General features: G+C 35.1%; 1 protein-coding gene and 1 pseudogene across 1 annotated transcript; one reads left to right on the forward strand and one right to left on the reverse strand.

Moving 5' to 3' along the window:
* Positions 1 to 6,937: 6,937 nt before the first annotated feature.
* LOC103932269 (transcription factor EGL1) lies at positions 6,938 to 10,819 on the forward strand. The gene is made up of 8 exons (XM_009341833.3): positions 6,938 to 7,378; positions 7,808 to 8,068; positions 8,239 to 8,335; positions 8,487 to 8,501; positions 8,617 to 8,673; positions 8,777 to 9,676; positions 9,805 to 10,233; positions 10,474 to 10,819. Exons 1-8 carry the CDS (start codon positions 7,263 to 7,265, stop codon positions 10,543 to 10,545), a joined length of 1,947 nt encoding a protein of 648 aa, XP_009340108.2. The 5' UTR covers positions 6,938 to 7,262; the 3' UTR covers positions 10,546 to 10,819.
* Positions 10,820 to 11,422: 603 nt separating this feature from the next.
* On the reverse strand, positions 11,423 to 12,935 carry LOC125468928 (annotated as a pseudogene).
* Between the last annotated feature and the right edge of the window lie 5,702 nt (positions 12,936 to 18,637).

Consider the following 18,637-nt stretch of genomic DNA (forward strand, 5'->3'; position numbering starts at 1 on the left):
TATAGTTTCTGAAGACAAACTAAAATGAAGAACTCGCCGATCGAGTAATGAAAATAACGGGTTCTAGCAAAAATCATCCCCTACATGGCAAAGACCAAACCGAAACTCCTCTCACCTGAATGCGAAAGTGAGAGCGGTTTCTTAAACTATGGTTTTAGAGTGTTAATTCATTTTTCTTGCTTGATTAAAATGTATATATCTCTTTCTTACAAGTGCATTGCATTACTGGAACATAACATTTTATCTTTAAAAGTCATGGCATCTTAGCTTTAATATTAGCCTACTTTATGCACCGAAAGAAGAAAATTTTACCACACTTTGGCTGGTTAACAATTTCAGGAGCAGGACCACATGTAACATGTTGTGGCGGCTTTCTTGATTATTGAAGAGCCAAGCATCGGATTGTAATTCTAAATTTTATGAAAAGATTCAATAACAAAGGTTTTTAATAAAGTTGCGGATTGTGTTTCTAAAGTTGAGAAATGCTAATGGGATTATCTCAAAAGTGAAGGGTTTTATGAACTCTTTACCACCTCATGTTTTTTACACAATATTTTTAGGAATGTGATATCCACACACCCTTTTTTACTTCTCACACACTCTTCTAATTTTTGGCCGTTGGATCGGATAAATTAAAAAAGATCAACAGACAGAAATTAACAAAGAGTGTGTGAGAAGTAAAATGGGGTGTGTGGATAGCACACCCCTATTTTTAATATTTGGCACTAGAATTGACGTTAAATATGAAGTGGCAGAGAATCCATAAAGAGTCTCACTTTTAAGACAGTCCCCTTAACATTTCTCTCTAAACTTAATATGATATTATTTATAGTAAATATTACACCTACTCTATAAATTCATTTAAACTAGAAAAAAGGAGATGATTTAACATGAGACGCGTTGGGTTAATTAAGAAAACCATATTTCAAACAATCTTGTGAGATAATCCAATTAGAAAATTGGAGTATTAGTTTTCTAACTTTTGCCCAATTAACACTTTGGTTCCCGAATTAAAAATTCGTGAGTATTAATTCTCAAGCTTGTTACGATGTAAAACACTAGTGTTTTTGGGTTACACCGTTAAAAGTTTCACACAAATAAAAGGGTTTTAAATGGAAAATAATTAAAGGAGGTGTAGAAGTTCCTACTGGGCTACACGAGGAAAAGAGCAGGAGGTATAGAAGTCCCTAGTTGAGCAAGTCTGCCTAAATTGGCTTTTTGACTTCATTGGATTTTGAGCTTTAACTTGTAGTAAATGTCTTCTAAGAGATAAAGTCCAACTATCTATAAAGTTTATTTAATTCTACCTTAAGTAGGGGATTGAATAAACCTATAGAGCAATTTTTTTCCATACAAGAAAGAGAAAAAAATTAGAGCATATTGTTCCCCCACCTCCAATTTTCTTATTTGATTGCCTGGTGAAGAGTTGATTGTCATCGTCTTTGTTGCTCCAAAAAGATGAGAAAATAGTTTCCTTCTTCTTGTTGCTGCCGCGAGGCAGCTTGGGACTGGTAGACTGGAAACCAAGTGATTGACACGGCAACAGAGGCTGCCAGATGGTAAACGTCGACGCAGCTCGGCTGGGGCCAAGGAATGGATGGTGCAGCTGGGAGTCGTGGTGTAGGTTGGCACAGGCCAAGAGGTTGGAGGATTGTGCGAAGTTATGTTGCGGTAATTGCTATGGATGATGCAGCTATAGCCTCTTAGGCCGATGCGGCGCTAGAATCGCAAAGTGAAGGTCGACGTGACCTGGAGTTACGAGAGAGGCATGAGGCCTTGCTGGTAGGTTAGCCTACTTTCTAGACCTTCAGTTGAGAAGAATTTAAGGACTTCTTATGCTCGTGAGAGTTTTGCTACTTCCTGAAGGAGGTTGAAGTCTTGGCTAAAAAGATCGTTCATTGTAAAACTTCTCGCTACCCCCTCCAGGTGCCTGGATTCGAAGATTAAGTGAAGTATCCATCTGTGACTAAGTTGGATTGACTTTTGAAAGGCTCGCCATTATGTGGATTTGGCTGCCAAAGAGATGTCAAAGCCTGCTCCTTCTATAGTTGCCACATCTATGCTGCCTGCACATAAGGAGGAAACTACTTGATTTTAGTTTTTTAGCTGCTGCGGATAGAGCAGTTGTAACATCCTACCTCGACCAACATAGAGGGGGTGATGTGCCTTATATGTACATGCCAACCTCCTTATAGCACGAGCCTTTTAGGAGCTCATTGGCTTCGGGTTCCATTGGAACTTCGAAGTTAAATGAGTTCAGGCGAGAGTATTCCCAAGATGGGTGGCTCACTAGGAAATTCTCATCTGAGTTCCTAGAAACAAAACCGTGAAGGAATGGTAAGCCCAAAATGCACAATAGCATGCTACGACATAGTCAGTCTGGGATATGACAGAATGATATCAGAGTCACTCTGTCATTCGGTGCGAGTGTGCCGATGAGGACTTCAATCCTATAAGGAGGTGAATTGTAACATCCCACATCGACCAACGGAGAGGGGGTGATGTATCTTATATGTACATGCTCACCTTTCTATAACACGAGGCCTTTTGGGAGCTCACTAGCTTCGAGATCCATCAAAACTCCGAAGTTAAGCGAGTTCGGGCGAGAGCATTCCCAGGATGGGTGACCCACTGGGAAGTTCTCGTCTAAGTTCCCAGAATGCGATGGAGCCAGTCTAGGATGTGATAGCAATTGAGGATGAAGTTGCCAAGATTGGAGCTACTATTAAAGGCGAGGTGGCTGCTAGAGAGCCTAAGGCTATCATAGCTGTTAATGAGTAGTATGTTTTAGCTTGTATTGGATTTTGGTGATCATCGTGCAAATTGGTGATTGCATTATCCAGGCTTTCTAAACCTCATTTGGTTTGCAATATTTTATATAGTTCTAGTTGGTGTTGGCTTAACAATTCTTCTCAAAAGTTGTTGGAAATTCAATTTTCTATTTTAATATTGTGCCAAATCTTGGCTTTGATGATATGATTCAATGGACTCATTTGTCATTGACATATACTCTTCTGCTTAGGGTAAGTTTCGACAATCTAAGCCTAAGGTAGGTTGGCCTAAACTTGTTTTGTATAATCAAAATATTCCTTATATGAGTTTCATTATTTGGTTGGCTGTTAAATGCAAGCTTTCTACTCTGGATAGGATTTTGACATTTGTTATGTGGGCTCCTATCACTTAGGTCCTCTACTTTAGTGCTGTAAAGTCCCATTGCTACCTCTTCTTTGAGTGTCTTTCTACTAATTGTATTTGTCTTCCAAGTTGTTCGAGTGTGGCGTCCCTTGGTTAGGGCTTCCTTTGCATCTTTTTGTCGTGTGGGCTGCTAGCAGTTAGAAGGGAAAATCTTTATCGTTGATAGCATTAAAGTTATGTCTTTCTGCTACCATGTATTATATGTGGCATGAGCGGAACAACTATAAATTCAAGAACTCATGTCAACCCTCAACAGTGGTTCTTGACTCAATTAAGTCTACTGTTAGACTTCGGTTGAGTTCTTGGAAAAACGCCCATTCCACTGCTAATGAGCCTATTGTACACAAATGAAATATCCCCCTAAATAATTACTGTTTGTCGTTGTTATTTTGGTGCAGCATTGTTGACTTATGCTTTCTGTTTTTCTAGTGGCTGTAGCTCTTTGCTGCTTGTTTGTAGTTTCTTTTGGGTAGATTACACAAAACTACCTCAACTATTGGGCCAATCACAGTTTCATACCCTACCTTTAAAACATTTCAATGTCATACCTCATCTTACGAATTTGTTACAATATCATACCTCCGTTAGGTTTTCTGTCAATCTCTTTGTTAAATGCTGACGTGGCTTGAGACGGGGCCCATTTTCAATTCCAACTAGATTAAAAAATTAACTAAATATTAAAAATAAATAAATAAATAAATAAACCTAACCCATACGTAGATCCCCTTCTTTCCTCCTCACCTCTATGTAACTTTCGTCCAACCACATCTTCTTTCTCGCATCCCACCCTTCCTCCACCCCTCATCTCCCACGCCATCAACCGAACCATCAAAACCTTGTGCATATCTCCCCCTCCGTTCCCACCACCATCTCACTTTCCGTCAGTTCGCCGTCGCAGAAGTCATCATAGTCATCAATATCAGGAACGGGGTCTCGTAGATCCGCTGTAAAAAAGCCCCAACTTCAACTTTGTTTTCAACCCACTCATATCCAAGTCATACTCCCAGACCCCAAACCCAATCGTCCCTGCCTCCTCTCCCGAACCATAAACTAAAACCCAGCAAAACCCGATCGATTAGTGCTAAGAATTTGAAATTTAGGGTTAGGGTTTGGATGGAATTGGGGTATTTTGTTTGAAATTCATTACATGGATTAATTTGGTGAGGGTGAGGGTGATGGGTGTGAAGGAGGGGGAGGGGGAAGAAAGATGGAGATGGAGGAAGAGAGGGCGAGAGTTGCAGAGAGGTGAGGGGGAAGGAAGGGGATCTAGGTGTAGGTTTTTTATTTTTTTATTTTTTTTAATATCTAGTTAATATTTTAATCTAGTTGGAATTGAAAGTGTGCCCTATCTCAAGCCACGTTAGCATTTAACGGAAAGATTGACAGAAAACCTAACGGAGGTCTGATATTGTAACAAATTCGTAAGATGAGGTGTGACATTGAAATGTTTTAAAGATGAGGTATGAAACTGTGATTGGCCCAGACCTACCTTCTGCTTCTCTGCCGCCCATCCTTTTGTAGTCATGAAGTTGAAGCCTTTATATTCATCATTGCCTTGATACAACAACAATGTTCTAACAAAAAAAAAAAAAAATCCAAATCCAGAAGAAAAAAAAAATTAGAAATTCATCATAGTTTTTAAATTTTTGATCATCTGGGTAGCTTCGAAATCGAACCAGAACCATGAAAGAGTCGAAGAAAGGCATGGATCCTCAGCTGTGGCACGTCTGCGCCAGCAGCATGGTCCATGTGCCTCCGGTGAACTCCAAAGTCTTCTACTTTTCGCAAGGCCACGCCGAGCATGCCTAAGCTAATGGTGGCGTTGATTTCTTCTCTGCCTCACCGAGGATCCCGTTGCTCGTTCTCTGTAGGGTGGCTGCAATCAAGTTCAAGAGGGACCTGAAAACCGACGAGGTGTTTGTCAAAATTAGGATGAACCCAATTAAGAACAACGGGGCCTTTGTCGTGGATGACGGGGGTACAGAGGTAGATGGGTTGGAAAATCAAGAAAAGCCGGCGTCTTTCACCAAGACGCTGACCCAATATGACACCAACAATGGCGATGGATTCTCTATCCTAAGGTACTGCGCTGAGACCATTTTTCCAAGGTTGGATTACTTGGCGGACCCACCGGTGTAGACAGTGATCGCGAAGGATGTTCACGGCGAGGTGTGAAAGTTAAGGCATATATACAGAGGGACGCCACAACAACATTTGTTAACTACGGGGAGGAGCACATTTGTGAACCAGAAGAAATTGGCGGCTAGAGACTCGATTGTGTTTCTGAGAGTCGAAAATGTATGCAATTAAAAATGTATGCTATAATATTCACCCTTTCCTTTCTATGCATGGTCCTAATCGGAACTGGATCCCCTCCTGATCATTTCGAACTGAGCCTACTCATCAAATGATCCAGGTTATTGAAATTTGATCCAACGGCTACAAACAGAGAGTCCCTATAAAAGTTATAATAATTGTAGCCGTTGGATCAAATTTCATTGATCTAGATCATTTGATGATTGAGCTCAATTCCAAATGATTCGGAGGGGATTCGGCTCCTTCCTAATCCTCCTCTTGACGACGATGCCCATTACCCTCTTGTTCTCAATCATGGTGTTCATGGCTCAATTTGAGAAAGGTGGGGGAGGGGGTGACGGTGATACTGTGGTTTTTTTTTTTCGTCAAATCGTTTTTGTAATGTTGAAATAGTGTATTTTTGTAAATTTTTAAATGATTTTTGAGTTTTATATAATTGCATACATTTTTAATTAGTCTTTAATTTATAGTGAATATTATAGCATTTTAAAATCTGAACTTAGCAAAAGTGATTTAGATTTTACACAAGAACTCAGCGACCAAAATGGTGAGATAAAAGACATAGTGATCAAAATAGATTTTGGGTACAAACACCGTGATTAAAATAGTTTTAAACCGAAAAAAAAAAATCAAATATTCGTTACATAACGATTATATATGATAATTTTTTAACGATACGACGATGATATAATAACAACATGCGAAAAAAAAAAATAGCATTTACGTAACCAAATGTCAAAATGAATCATTCAGCCAAAAGTCCAAAAAATGAAAAAATATATATTTTTGGTGAATTTAAGTTTTGTTAGGTTGGTTAAAGTAGTGTACTTTCTCATATACCAAAATTCAATTATAGAATGTCAACTTGTATAAAGAACAAAGTATATTTATGTAGCAGACTGGCTCCTTAAGATCAAGGAAGAGTTTCTCCCTAGGATACTTTGTAACCGATGACGAAAGTTCATGCTTATACTTAGAACAGTTCAAATTATAAATCACTCTGTAAAGATGATCTATACAAATTGATTAAAAATAAGGTCGTTCAATCATCATTCGTAATGCCTTTAATGTAGTCGTTCATTTGTTTTTATACAACTTGATGACCGAAGGATGTCATATTTTATTGATTTTTTTAATAAAAGATCTTTAAAGTGATTTATAATATAAACGATTCTAATCATAAATACGAAATTTTATAAATTCATTACAAAGCATATTGAGAAGGAAAATTTAGTATAGTATTTGGATTGTTTAAATAAAATATATTTTCAAAAAATAAAATAAAAATACCTCATTAAGAAGTGACGTTGGGTTTGTAATCAAGTAAATTACTCTTTTTGTTTCACAGAAATAAGAATTACTTAATTGAAAAAAAAACACAAGACGCAGATTCATGTGCAAAATTCAAGCTTAAAAAGGCAGAACTTCAACACTGTGTACGTCTTTACCACCACCAAACAAAGTCGTACTTCACGGTTTGCTTATAAAGTATAAGACCAAGATAAACTCCATAGCTCAACTTTGCAGCCTTCGGGTTTTCTGGTCTCCAAAGAACTGTAAAATATGTGCCTGCACTTCACTGAAATCCCCCTCAAAACTCTGATATAAATCATGGGTTTTCTGCAGAAATCACTAATAGCATTCAGCTGAAACCAAGATCCAAGAAAAAACCCAAATTTTCTTTTTTTCTTGGCTGATGAGCTTGGTGGGGGTTTTTTAATTGTGTAAGTTGAATTATATTTGTGAGGAAAATGGCTCAGAACCATGAGAGGGTGCCGGGGAATCTGAGAAAACAGTTTGCTGTTGCTGTGAGGAGTATTAAGTGGAGCTATGCAATTTTCTGGTCATTATCAACTGCACAACAAGGGTAATATGCTTTTTTCTTTTTCTTTTCAAGTATTTATTTTTATTTTATTTCCTAGGTGATGAACAATTTTCAATTTTGTCTTGCTTTTTTATAATTCTGTGCAAGTAAAATGAAGAAGTTCTGCAGTATAAAAATGGGTGAAATTAAGATGAATCTGACGTTGTTTATGAACTTACGCTCCGGTAAAGCGAGTTATTTGAGCTTAAATCCCTTTGAAAGTGAAAGAAAAAATTAATTTGGAAGGAAAACCGGAAAATTATAATTTGAAAAGTGAAAATGTCCTCTTTTAATTGGAAAGTAGGCTAAAATTTAACAAACTTTGCATCCCTAGATGCAGTTTTTCTTTTTTTGGTTTTCTTCGGTAGGTATCAATTATTGTTGCTTAGGACAGTTCGTGTTTAGCTTTAAATTATGATCATTTTTTTGTAGGGTGCTGGAATGGGGTGAGGGGTACTACAATGGAGACATCAAAACCCGAAAAACAGTTGAAGGTGTGGAACTTAAAACCGATAAAATGGGTTTACAGAGGAATGTGCAACTCAGAGAGCTGTATAAGTCTCTTCTAGAAGGTGAGACTGAGACTGAGCGGCAAGCTAAAGCGCCTTCTGGTGTATTGTGCCCGGAAGATCTCACAGATGCCGAGTGGTATTACTTGCTTTGCATGTCCTTCATATTCAATCCTGGCGAAGGGTACTATACTGATCTCTTCAACTGGTGTAAAAAATGTTCCCTTGTTTTATTGCTTAATGTTTCTGTTTGCGTGTATTTATGTGTTTTCCTTTCTTTTGCTTCTAGATTTCATGTCAGCTTATATGTTCCATATTATGATTTTGTAACTTTTTTCTCCACTTTGTGTATAGTTTGCCTGGAAGAGCATTGGCAAGTGGCCAAACCATTTGGTTGTGCAATGCTCAACATGCGGATAGTAAAGTTTTCTCACGCTCTTTGCTGGCGAAGGTAGGTTTTTCTTGGTTGTGATTTGTTTAAAGTTACTGCTGACTTCAGCTCCTGTAAATTTTCTAATATTAAAGATGCAGATTGGACTGACTGCTTTTGTTTTCTCTGTTAACTTGTTCTTCTACTGATGGATATCAACGGTTGCTCACAGAGTGCATCTGTTCAGGTATAGTGATTCCTTCGTGGTATTCATCTTCTGGTTCATTCCACATTATGTTTAATTTGTTAGTTTACTTCACAACGCCATCAATGTCATATTTTTCGACGCTTTTGCTTTTCAGACTGTAGTCTGCTTTCCCTACCTGGGGGGTGTTGTTGAGCTAGGTGTGACTGAGCTGGTAATTTCTCTTCTTGAGTTAAATTACTTTTGATTTCCAGTTATTTTAACAGTTTTATTATGTCTTCGTCTAAATAATTCTTCTCCTTCTGTGATATCTAAAGGTATCGGAGGACCTTAATCTCATTCAACACATCAAGGCTTCCTTACTAGATTTTTCAAAGCCTGATTGCTGTGAGAAATCTTCCTCTGCCCCTCACAAAGCAGACGATGATTCAGAGCAAATAGTTGCCAAGGTTGACCATGACGTAGTTGATACATTGCCTTTAGAGAACCTATATTCCCCTTCGGAAGAAATCAAATTTGATCAGAGGGGAATTAACGGTTTACACGGAATCCATGAAGAGGTCAACATGGACTCTTCTGATGAATGTTCTAATGGTTGTGATCACAATCATCAGACAGAAGACTCCATGATGCTTGAAGGTACCAATGCTGTGGCTTCTCAGGTTCAGAGTTGGCATTTCATGGATGAAGACTTCAGCAGCGGCGTTCAAGATTCCATGAATTCTAGTGACTCCATATCTGAAGCTTTTGTTAATCAAGGAAAGGCTCACTCTTTTGCTGAACGTGAGAATGTGAACCATATCCATTTAAAGGAACTTCAAAACTTCAATGACACAAAACTAAGTTCTTTGTATCTTGGATCTGTTGATGAACATGTACACTACAAAAGAACTCTTTCTACTCTTCTAGGAAGCTCAATGAGGCTGATTGAAAATCCATGTTTTTGCGACGGAGAGAGCAAATCCAGTTTTGTGAAATGGAAGAAAGAAGTTGTTCGTAGTTGTAGGTCAACAGTACATCAGAAGACATTAAAGAAGATTTTGTTCACAGTTCCTTTAATGTATGGTGTTCGCTCTCATATGGCAACCGGTAAAGAAAATACGGGAAAAGATTTGCTCCCAAATTTGCAAGGTGACGATATTAACAGGGAACATGAAAAAAGGAGAGAGAACGAAAAATTGTTGGTCCTCAGGTCGATGGTTCCTTCTATCACTGAGGTAACTTTAGATGCCTGTGTTGAAAACCATCTTTACATTTATTTTGACTAAAAATTTCATGTTCTGTCATGTACTATTTTGTAATAACATACTTTCCGTAATTTGAATTTACTGAATTTTCTTTTTAGGTTGATATCCTTGATGATACGATCAAGTACTTGAAAGAGCTTGAGGCACGAGCAGAAGAGATGGAATCCTGCATGGACACCGTGGAAGCTATTTCTAGAGGGAAATTCCTGAACAGGGTAGAGAAGACATCAGATAACTATGATAAAACGAAGATGAACAATGAGAAAAAGTCTTTAGTAAAGAAGAGAAAGGCCTGTGACATTGACAAAACTGACCCCTATCCCAATATGCTTGTTTCCGGAGAAAGCTTGCCACTAGATGTGAAAGTGTGCGTAAACGAGCAAGAGGTTCTGATAGAGATGAGATGCCCTTACCGGGAATATATCTTGCTTGATATAATGGATGCCATTAACAATCTGTACTTAGATGCACACTCGGTCCAATCATCCATCCTTGACGGTGTTCTCATGTTGAGCCTTAAATCAAAGGTTTGTACTTCTGAGCCTTCTGGTGTAATACAATACGATTGATGGAACTAGTAGTTGCATTCTAACCGGCTCTACAACATATCCGGTGATCTAAAATGCCCGTCCTGAATCATCCACGTTATTAGTCAATCCAATGTCATTAAGTCCTCCATTCGATTTGAATTCTTTTGTTGGTTTGCTTTCATATTCAAACATTCTGATGCTGCTACATTAATTGTTCTCTTTCTGAGTTGGTTTCAGTTTCGAGGAGCGGCGATTTCACCAGTGGGGATGATTAAGCAGGCGCTTTGGAAAATTGCTGGTAAGTGCTGAGAAGCCGGACAAAGCTAATGTTGTAGTTGTAGGATTTCTATGCAGGAAGAGTAATGTAGCTGCTTGATGAAAAATCTGTAGCAGTAACTGGGGCAGTTTGATCTGGTTCGTAACATGCATTCCCCAGTTTTACCGTTTAACCTTATCATTGGATAATAAGCTTCAGTAGTAGTAACTTTGTTCATGTGAATGTGATGGACAAATGGAACATCCAAATTCCAATGTAACTTGTCTAGTATCATATGTGATTGTAATAAAGTAGTAAGTTTTTCTCTTTTGCTTCTGTTACTGCCACTGTAAATGTTGGAGACAAATCAACATCAAGTTTTTCTCTTCATTTCCGAAGAACCATGGAATTTTCGTGAATAATGTGTAGCATCATTCCAATTTGCATGTATTTATTGACATAAAAAAAATTAGATGAAAGGAAGGCCATGTCCCATGAATTTCTAACACCTTCTGAGCACAACATATATAACAATTTTGGGATCTCTTTCAATTTCCAGACATAGAATTCAAGATAAACTGATAAAGTGTTCGCCAATCAACAGTAGTTGCATCATTGAATTTGTAAGTTGCAGTTGGATTAATTTATTTGGAATGCATTGGCAAAGCAATGCCAAGTTGCCAATTGCCCACCATCTTCACGTTTTCAAAATTAAATAATTTTTTCTGCTAATTCTTCAAAGAAACAAAAAGTGATAGGTAGAAGAGAGTACCATCTACGTCATTTATCACTTGAGGCGAGAAATAGAAAGAATCGAGGAATGCAAATCGAGTGAAACATGACCAAACAAGTAGAATAGATAAGATATCTATGACATGAAAATACATTTTTCCATAAATTTTCCAAGATGAAATGAATAATTGTTTGGAATTATAGAAAAATAAACATGCTTAGAATAAGGACAATAATGATAAAATACAAGGACTAGTGTGAAAATAATGCTAATAAGCACAAGCACACAGGTACATACAAATTTAATCACAACCATTACAATTTTAAAGCCAGATTATCATATAATACAATTCCTAATTTTGCTAAATTTATTACAAGAGACTTTCAATTCGTTTTTAACTGTCACTTTTGGTAATTTGGTGATTAATCCCAGCAAAATCTCTTACAGTAAACCCAACTTTTTCAAACCTCCCTCTCTCGTTGCTCTCTTTGAACTTCAAATAATCCAAGCAAACAAATGGCTTGTAGATCCTCTCGTTACCTTCTCCCACCACATCTTCTGGTGCAAAAATCACCTTCTCATCCTCGAAACACCAAAAAAGGCCACCGAAAAGCGATTTTTTGGCTGCTTTAAAATGACTCTATGTTCTGATGACCTCAAATTCTCATTGCTCCGAGCTTGAAACATGTCTCCTACGTTCACCACCAAGGTCCCCTCATATGGAGTTATGTCCATCCACTTTCCCTCCTTTGATCTCACTTGAAGCCCTCCGATTTCGTCTTGGTACACAATCGTCACACAGCTCATTTCAGTGTGCATACCAAGTCCAACTTCTTGATGTTGATCTTCCAAACTTTCTGGACGGGTTGAGTAGTTGTTCACTCTCAAGTAACCATGGCACTTTTTGAATTCGGATTCGTAATGTTTCTTCTCCAATCCTTCCCCCAAGCTCATCAAAGCAATCTTTACGATTTTCTTTGATAGTTCTGCCATCTTGCTCCCATATTCCTGTAATATTTCACTAGTAGAAAGAAATAAATAATCAAAAAAAAAATATAACCTCAAGCAAAATTTCTTTCGATACAAGCAACATTGCATCAAAGGGAAAATCAAACATAGGACCTCGGATGCAGGAGTGAGCGCTTTTTAACTTTGAATTACAACTCCCTTTCTGACCTCAAGATAATTAGGATGAAGAGAAATTACATAAAGAAAAGGTAAACAGAAACATCTGTATAGAATATATATATATATATATATATAGTTTTATATATATACACAAACACAGAGTACATAGATACAGTTATAATACCTGAATTCAGAGTTGTGTTGGTCATAGAGAACGTGCGCAGAAGTTTGAGCAGAATCAAAGAACTTGGGACCAGAAACTCTGAGGCTTTCAAAGAAGGGAGAGGCTATGAAGTGAGGGCTATACGTTTTGGCAGAAGACAAAGGGCCAAGTTTAAGTTTGGTATCAAAAGGGAGGCTGAAAAGGTCATTTGACAGAGAATATAGTTTTCTGAAAAGATCTTTAGATCCCGTGATTGGTGATGTGGAAGAAGCCCCATGTTTTGAAGGCTTCCGCTAGAGAGGATAGAGAAGTTGAGTCCAATATTGCCTGAGAAATGTCTAGCGTGGGGAGTTTCACAGACGTTTGAGATATTTCTGGCATTGCACCTAGAGTGTCTAGAACCTAGAATGTAGGTTAAAAGGTTTACTTTGTCCATATGGGTTTAAGGTACTAAATAGATGGTTGGTTAAAGTCTAGTTCAAAGGGATAGCACGTAGATTAGTTTGATACGCGTTATTGTGTGCGGGTTTTATTTAGTAATTTTACAATGTTGATATATTTAGGATGCTCTTTTAGATAAGGATAATATTAGAGATCAAAATTTTAAAAAATATTTGCAAACCAAATGATGTGGTAATTGATGATTTGATTATTACTTAAGCGTTGATTAAGTATTTATTTCATATTAGTAACACATTATTTGGTTTGCAAATTTAGTTCAAAATTTTGATCTCCCTAACATTACCCTTTATATTCCTGAATAGTTTTATAGTCTTAATATTATTCAAGACGTTCTTTTAGATAATGAGTGGTGTCAAAGTCAGACTTCATGCTTTCTTTAATTTAAGCACCGAAAGTAATAAAGCTTCCCCGTACGGGCGAGGTTTCTCATATCTTGGTAACGCAGATAAAATGGTGTACAATGATGGGGCATTGATTGTATATTGACATTGGAAAATGGAAATTTAGTTGTTTCTTCACATAATTTTTTCCAAATATATTGACATTGGAAAGTGGAAATTTAGTTGTTTCTTCATATAATTTTTTTTTTCTTGGAAACTGTTTCTTCAGATAATTAAAATCATTTTGACTAAAATAATATATCAGAACTTTCGTAAATTAGTTGTATGTAATTCCAAAAATCAACCGTAGACATCATGTGTGAGTAGGCCTGGCAAACGGGTCGTGTCTATCGTGTTCGTGTCGTTTTCGTGTAACACCTGTTATCTTAACGGGTCGTGTCGTGTCACACCCGTTATGACCCGTTAAGAAAAAAATATATTTTTTTTAAATTTGCACATACCACACATTGCCACGTAAATATTACTTCAAAACATTAAAACATTTCTCGTTCAAGTACTATATCTACACTCAAAAATAAAAGCCTAATAAAAAAATAATACATACACTACTAATCTATTACAAATATTAAATGTGCAAGGATAAAGAGTTTTTGTTTTTAAGATAAGATTTTGTGGTATTCACTTGTGTAAATATTTTAAATTGAAGATCGAATTCATTCATTGTATTCATATAGGGTCAAGGAGTGTAGTTATAAAAAATCATCAAAATCGGAGTTAAAATAACCGTTAAATCGTGATTTTTCATTTATAACCGTTGAAAAGCTTTGTCCCATTATTTGATCTCTGAATGTTTTTTTTTTTGTGATTTTTTGCTAATATGATCTCCAAGCATATACAAACAATTTTGACGGTTTGGATCGTTGAAATTAGTTTTGGAGAATTCGTAAAACGATAGATTGACTAACACTTAGAGTTTATTTATACTTTCATTAAGTATAACATAAGATTTTGTGGTATCCACTTGTGTAAATATTTTAAATTGAAGATCAAATTCATTCATTGTATTCATATAGGGTCAAGGAGTGTAGTTATAAAACATCATCAAAATCGGAGTTAAAATAACCGTTAAATCGTGATTTTTCGTTTCTAACCGTTGAAAAGCTTTGTCCCGTTACTTGATCTCTAAATGTTTTTTTTTTGTCATTTTTTGCTGATGTGATCTCCAAGCATATACAAACAATTTTGACGGTTTGGATCGTTGAAATTAGTTTTGGAAAATTCGTAAAATGATAGATTGACTAACACTTAGAGTTTATTTATACTTTTATTAAGTATAACATAAGATTTTGTGGTATTCACTTGTGTAAATATTTTAAATTGAAGATCGAATTCATTCATTGTATTCATATAGGGTCAAGGAGTGTAGTTATAAAAAAATCATCAAAATCGGAGTTAAAATAACCGTTAAATCGTGATTTTTTGTTTATAACCGTTGAAAAGCTTTGTCCCGTTACTTGATCTCTGAATGTTTTTTTTTTTGTGAGTTTTTGCTGATATGATCTCCAAGCATATACAAACAATTTTGACGGTTTGGATCGTTGAAATTAGTTTTGGAGAATTCGTAAAACGATAGATTGACTAACACTTAGAGTTTATTTATACTTTCATTAAGTATAACATAAGATTTTGTGGTATCCACTTGTGTAAATATTTTAAATTGAAGATCGAATTCATTCATTGTATTCATATAGGGTCAAGGAGTGTAGTTATAAAAAATCATCAAAATCGGAGTTAAAATAACCGTTAAATCGTGATTTTTCGTTTATAACCGTTGAAAAGCTTTGTCCCGTTACTTGATCTCTAAATGTTTTTTTTTTGTGATTTTTTGCTGATGTGATCTCCAAGCATATACAAACAATTTTGACGGTTTGGATCGTTGAAATTAGTTTTGGAGAATTCGTAAAACGATAGATTGACTAACACTTAGAGTTTATTTATACTTTTATTAAGTATAACATAAGATTTTGTGGTATTCACTTGTGTAAATATTTTAAATTGAAGATCGAATTCATTCATTGTATTCATATAGGGTCAAGGAGTGTAGTTATAAAAAATCATCAAAATCGGAGTTAAAATAACCGTTAAATCGTGATTTTTCGTTTATAACCGTTGAAAAGCTTTGTCCCGTTACTTGATCTCTAAATGTTTTTTTTTGTGATTTTTTGCTGATATGATCTCCAAGCATATACAAACAATTTTGACGGTTTGGATCGTTGAAATTAGTTTTGGAGAATTCGTAAAACGATAGATTGACTAACACTTAGAGTTTATTTATACTTTCATTAAGTATAACATAAGATTTTGTGGTATCCACTTGTGTAAATATTTTAAATTGAAGATCGAATTCATTCATTGTATTCATATAGGGTCAAGGAGTGTAGTTATAAAAAATCATCAAAATCGGAGTTAAAATAACCGTTAAATCGTGATTTTTCGTTTATAACCGTTGAAAAGTTTTGTCCCGTTACTTGATCTCTGAATGTTTTTTTTTGGTGAATTTTTGCTGATATGATCTCCAAGCATATACAAACAATTTTGACGGTTTGGATCGTTGAAATTAGTTTTGGAGAATTCGTAAAACGATAGCTTGACTAACACTTAGAGTTTATTTATACTTTCATTAAGTATAACATAAGATTTTGTGGTATCCACTTGTGTAAATATTTTAAATTGAAGATCAAATTTATTCATTGTATTCATATAGGGTCAATGAGTGTAGTTATAAAAAATCATCAAAATCGGAGTTAAAATAACCATTAAATCGTGATTTTTCGTTTATAACCGTTGAAAAGCTTTGTCCCGTTACTTGATCTCTGAATGTTTTTTTTTTTGTGATTTTTTGCTGATGTGATCTCCAAGCATATACAAACAATTTTGATGGTTTGGATCGTTGAAATTAGTTTTGGAGAATTCGTAAAACGATAGATTGACTAACACTTAGAGTTTATTTATACTTTCATTAAGTATAACATAAGATTTTGTGGTATCCACTTGTGTAAATATTTTAAATTGAAGATTGAATTCATTTATTGTATTCATATAGGGTCAAGGAGTGTAGTTATAAAAAATCATCAAAATCGGAGTTAAAATAACCGTTAAATAGTGAGATATGTCATGACAGTCATGTGTGTGATAAAAAGTTAATAACTTAAAAAAAAAAAAAAAAATTTCTCACCGCTTCTATTAATTTTCATTTTTCCCTCTCTTTTTGTTACCTTTTCAACTTTTTCTTATCATTTTCACTTTTCCCTCCAACATCTTTCTCTAATTCCCTCACTTTTTTGTTTTATTTTCAACTTTTCTTAACATTTTCATTTTCCCTCCATTTTTTTTTTCAAAAAGGGCGGCAAGTTGGCAAATGGCAATGGCAAAAAATTGATTATTGAAATTTGAATGGAAACAAATCACATCTGACGCATCAAATTTCAATGGATGCAAAATCATGCAAATATGCAATGCATGATCATGCATATTAAATTATTAATTATTAATTATTATAGTTTTTATAAAATTTAATATATATATATATAATTATTATAGATAGACTTAATATTTTGGGGGTATAATTATTATAGTATATATAATTATTATAATTATTATAAATTTTATAGTTAATTTAATATATATATATATATTTATTATAATTTTTAGGGGTATAAAATTGTAAAATTAATGTATATAATTATTACAGTATTTTTTTAGGGTTATAAAATTATAAAAATAATATTATGCTTATCGTGTATCATGTTACCCACGTGTATACCCGAACCAACCCGTTATCTTAACAGGTGCTTATCGGGTTACCCGATAAGACTCGATTCGTTATCGTGTCGACCCAAACACCTGTTAATTTCGTGTCGTGTCGTGTCGGGTTATCGGATCGTGTCAGAAATTGTCAGGCCTATGTGTGAGTATATTGACTTGAAATTTAAGTCTAAATTTTTGTTTTTATTTGAAGCACTCTTAAGTCAGTCGGTTCAAGGAAGCTAATTAAATAATTTAATTTGCAGTCACAAATTAAGAGCCAAGAGTGCAGGCTGTAGGTAGGTATCCAGGTCATATGTATGCACTTTCTTAAATTTTGTTAGCATGTTATGCATGGCTTCTGGGTTCTCTATATAATCTAAAACCCTAATTATATATAGTTATTCCTGGAAAACGTTTTTGACCAGCAAAGCATATGTAGTAGAAGAAGATAGAACATCACGTGAAACCTATACATTGGTTTAGAAGAATTAATGGACATCATGTGTAACATTATGTATATAAAGTATCATTGCATGTCTGCCACTCTAGTTTTCCGCAGAGAAAAAAAAAAATCCAAAGAGGCATGTCACTTAGTTTATCTTTTTAGCCTTCACGGTACGGGAAAAAACTTTATTTAGATAATGAAATTAGAAAACAACTGAAAGAAAGATATATATATATATATATGTATATATATATATATATATATATATATATATATATATTGACTGGAAGCATTCGCTAATAAGAACGTCCTAATAAAATCAGAAGGCACTTCAAACTAAACAAATTAAAATATTAGACAAAACAAAACGAGCGAGCCGATGAGTCACACATTGGGCACAAAATTAGGGCAATCCACGATGACTAGTTTTTACTTTTTAGTAATTAATCTAGACATCTACAATGGCCAAATATCAAAAGAAGGGATAAAGTAGAATAATTACCAGCTAAGGGCCAATATCTTTTGTAGTTTTTTTTTTCTTTCTATGAATCCATGATGAACAATTCATGCAAATGAGGACAATTTGAAAATCTAGCAGACCATTTTTCTTTAGGCAGATTGGCTGTTCTAATGATTCTATAAATCAAAGTGCTGAACTTTTAACTTAAAAAAAAAATGATGGGTGGTGAGTCTATGAAGGTGATATAAATTGTGTATAAAGACACCTAACCATTTTGACAATTAAAATTTAATTTTTCATCATCTTAGCCAATTGCCTTTTTTTAATTGTTATTTTCCAGAAAAAGTAAGCAACTTTGAGCTACTAGTGGCCTTTGTTTTGCATTTAGGAAATTGCACCATCATTCCCATTTAATTGTCAAAGAAGTATTCAGTGTGAAACTCTTCACTTGACCATTAATTTAATTATACCCAACGTTTAAAATATCGATATGTAAATTTATGGAAATATCGATGGATATATTGAATATCGATATTAATATCAATGAATATATCAATATGCAAACTTATAGAAATATCGATAGATATAGAGAACATTGATATCCAT

The sequence above is a fragment of a genome, unplaced genomic scaffold (genome assembly GCF_019419815.1).
Source record: "Pyrus x bretschneideri cultivar Hongxiangsu unplaced genomic scaffold, Pyrus_bretschneideri_v1 Contig4, whole genome shotgun sequence".
Classification (NCBI taxonomy): Eukaryota; Viridiplantae; Streptophyta; class Magnoliopsida; order Rosales; family Rosaceae; genus Pyrus; species Pyrus x bretschneideri.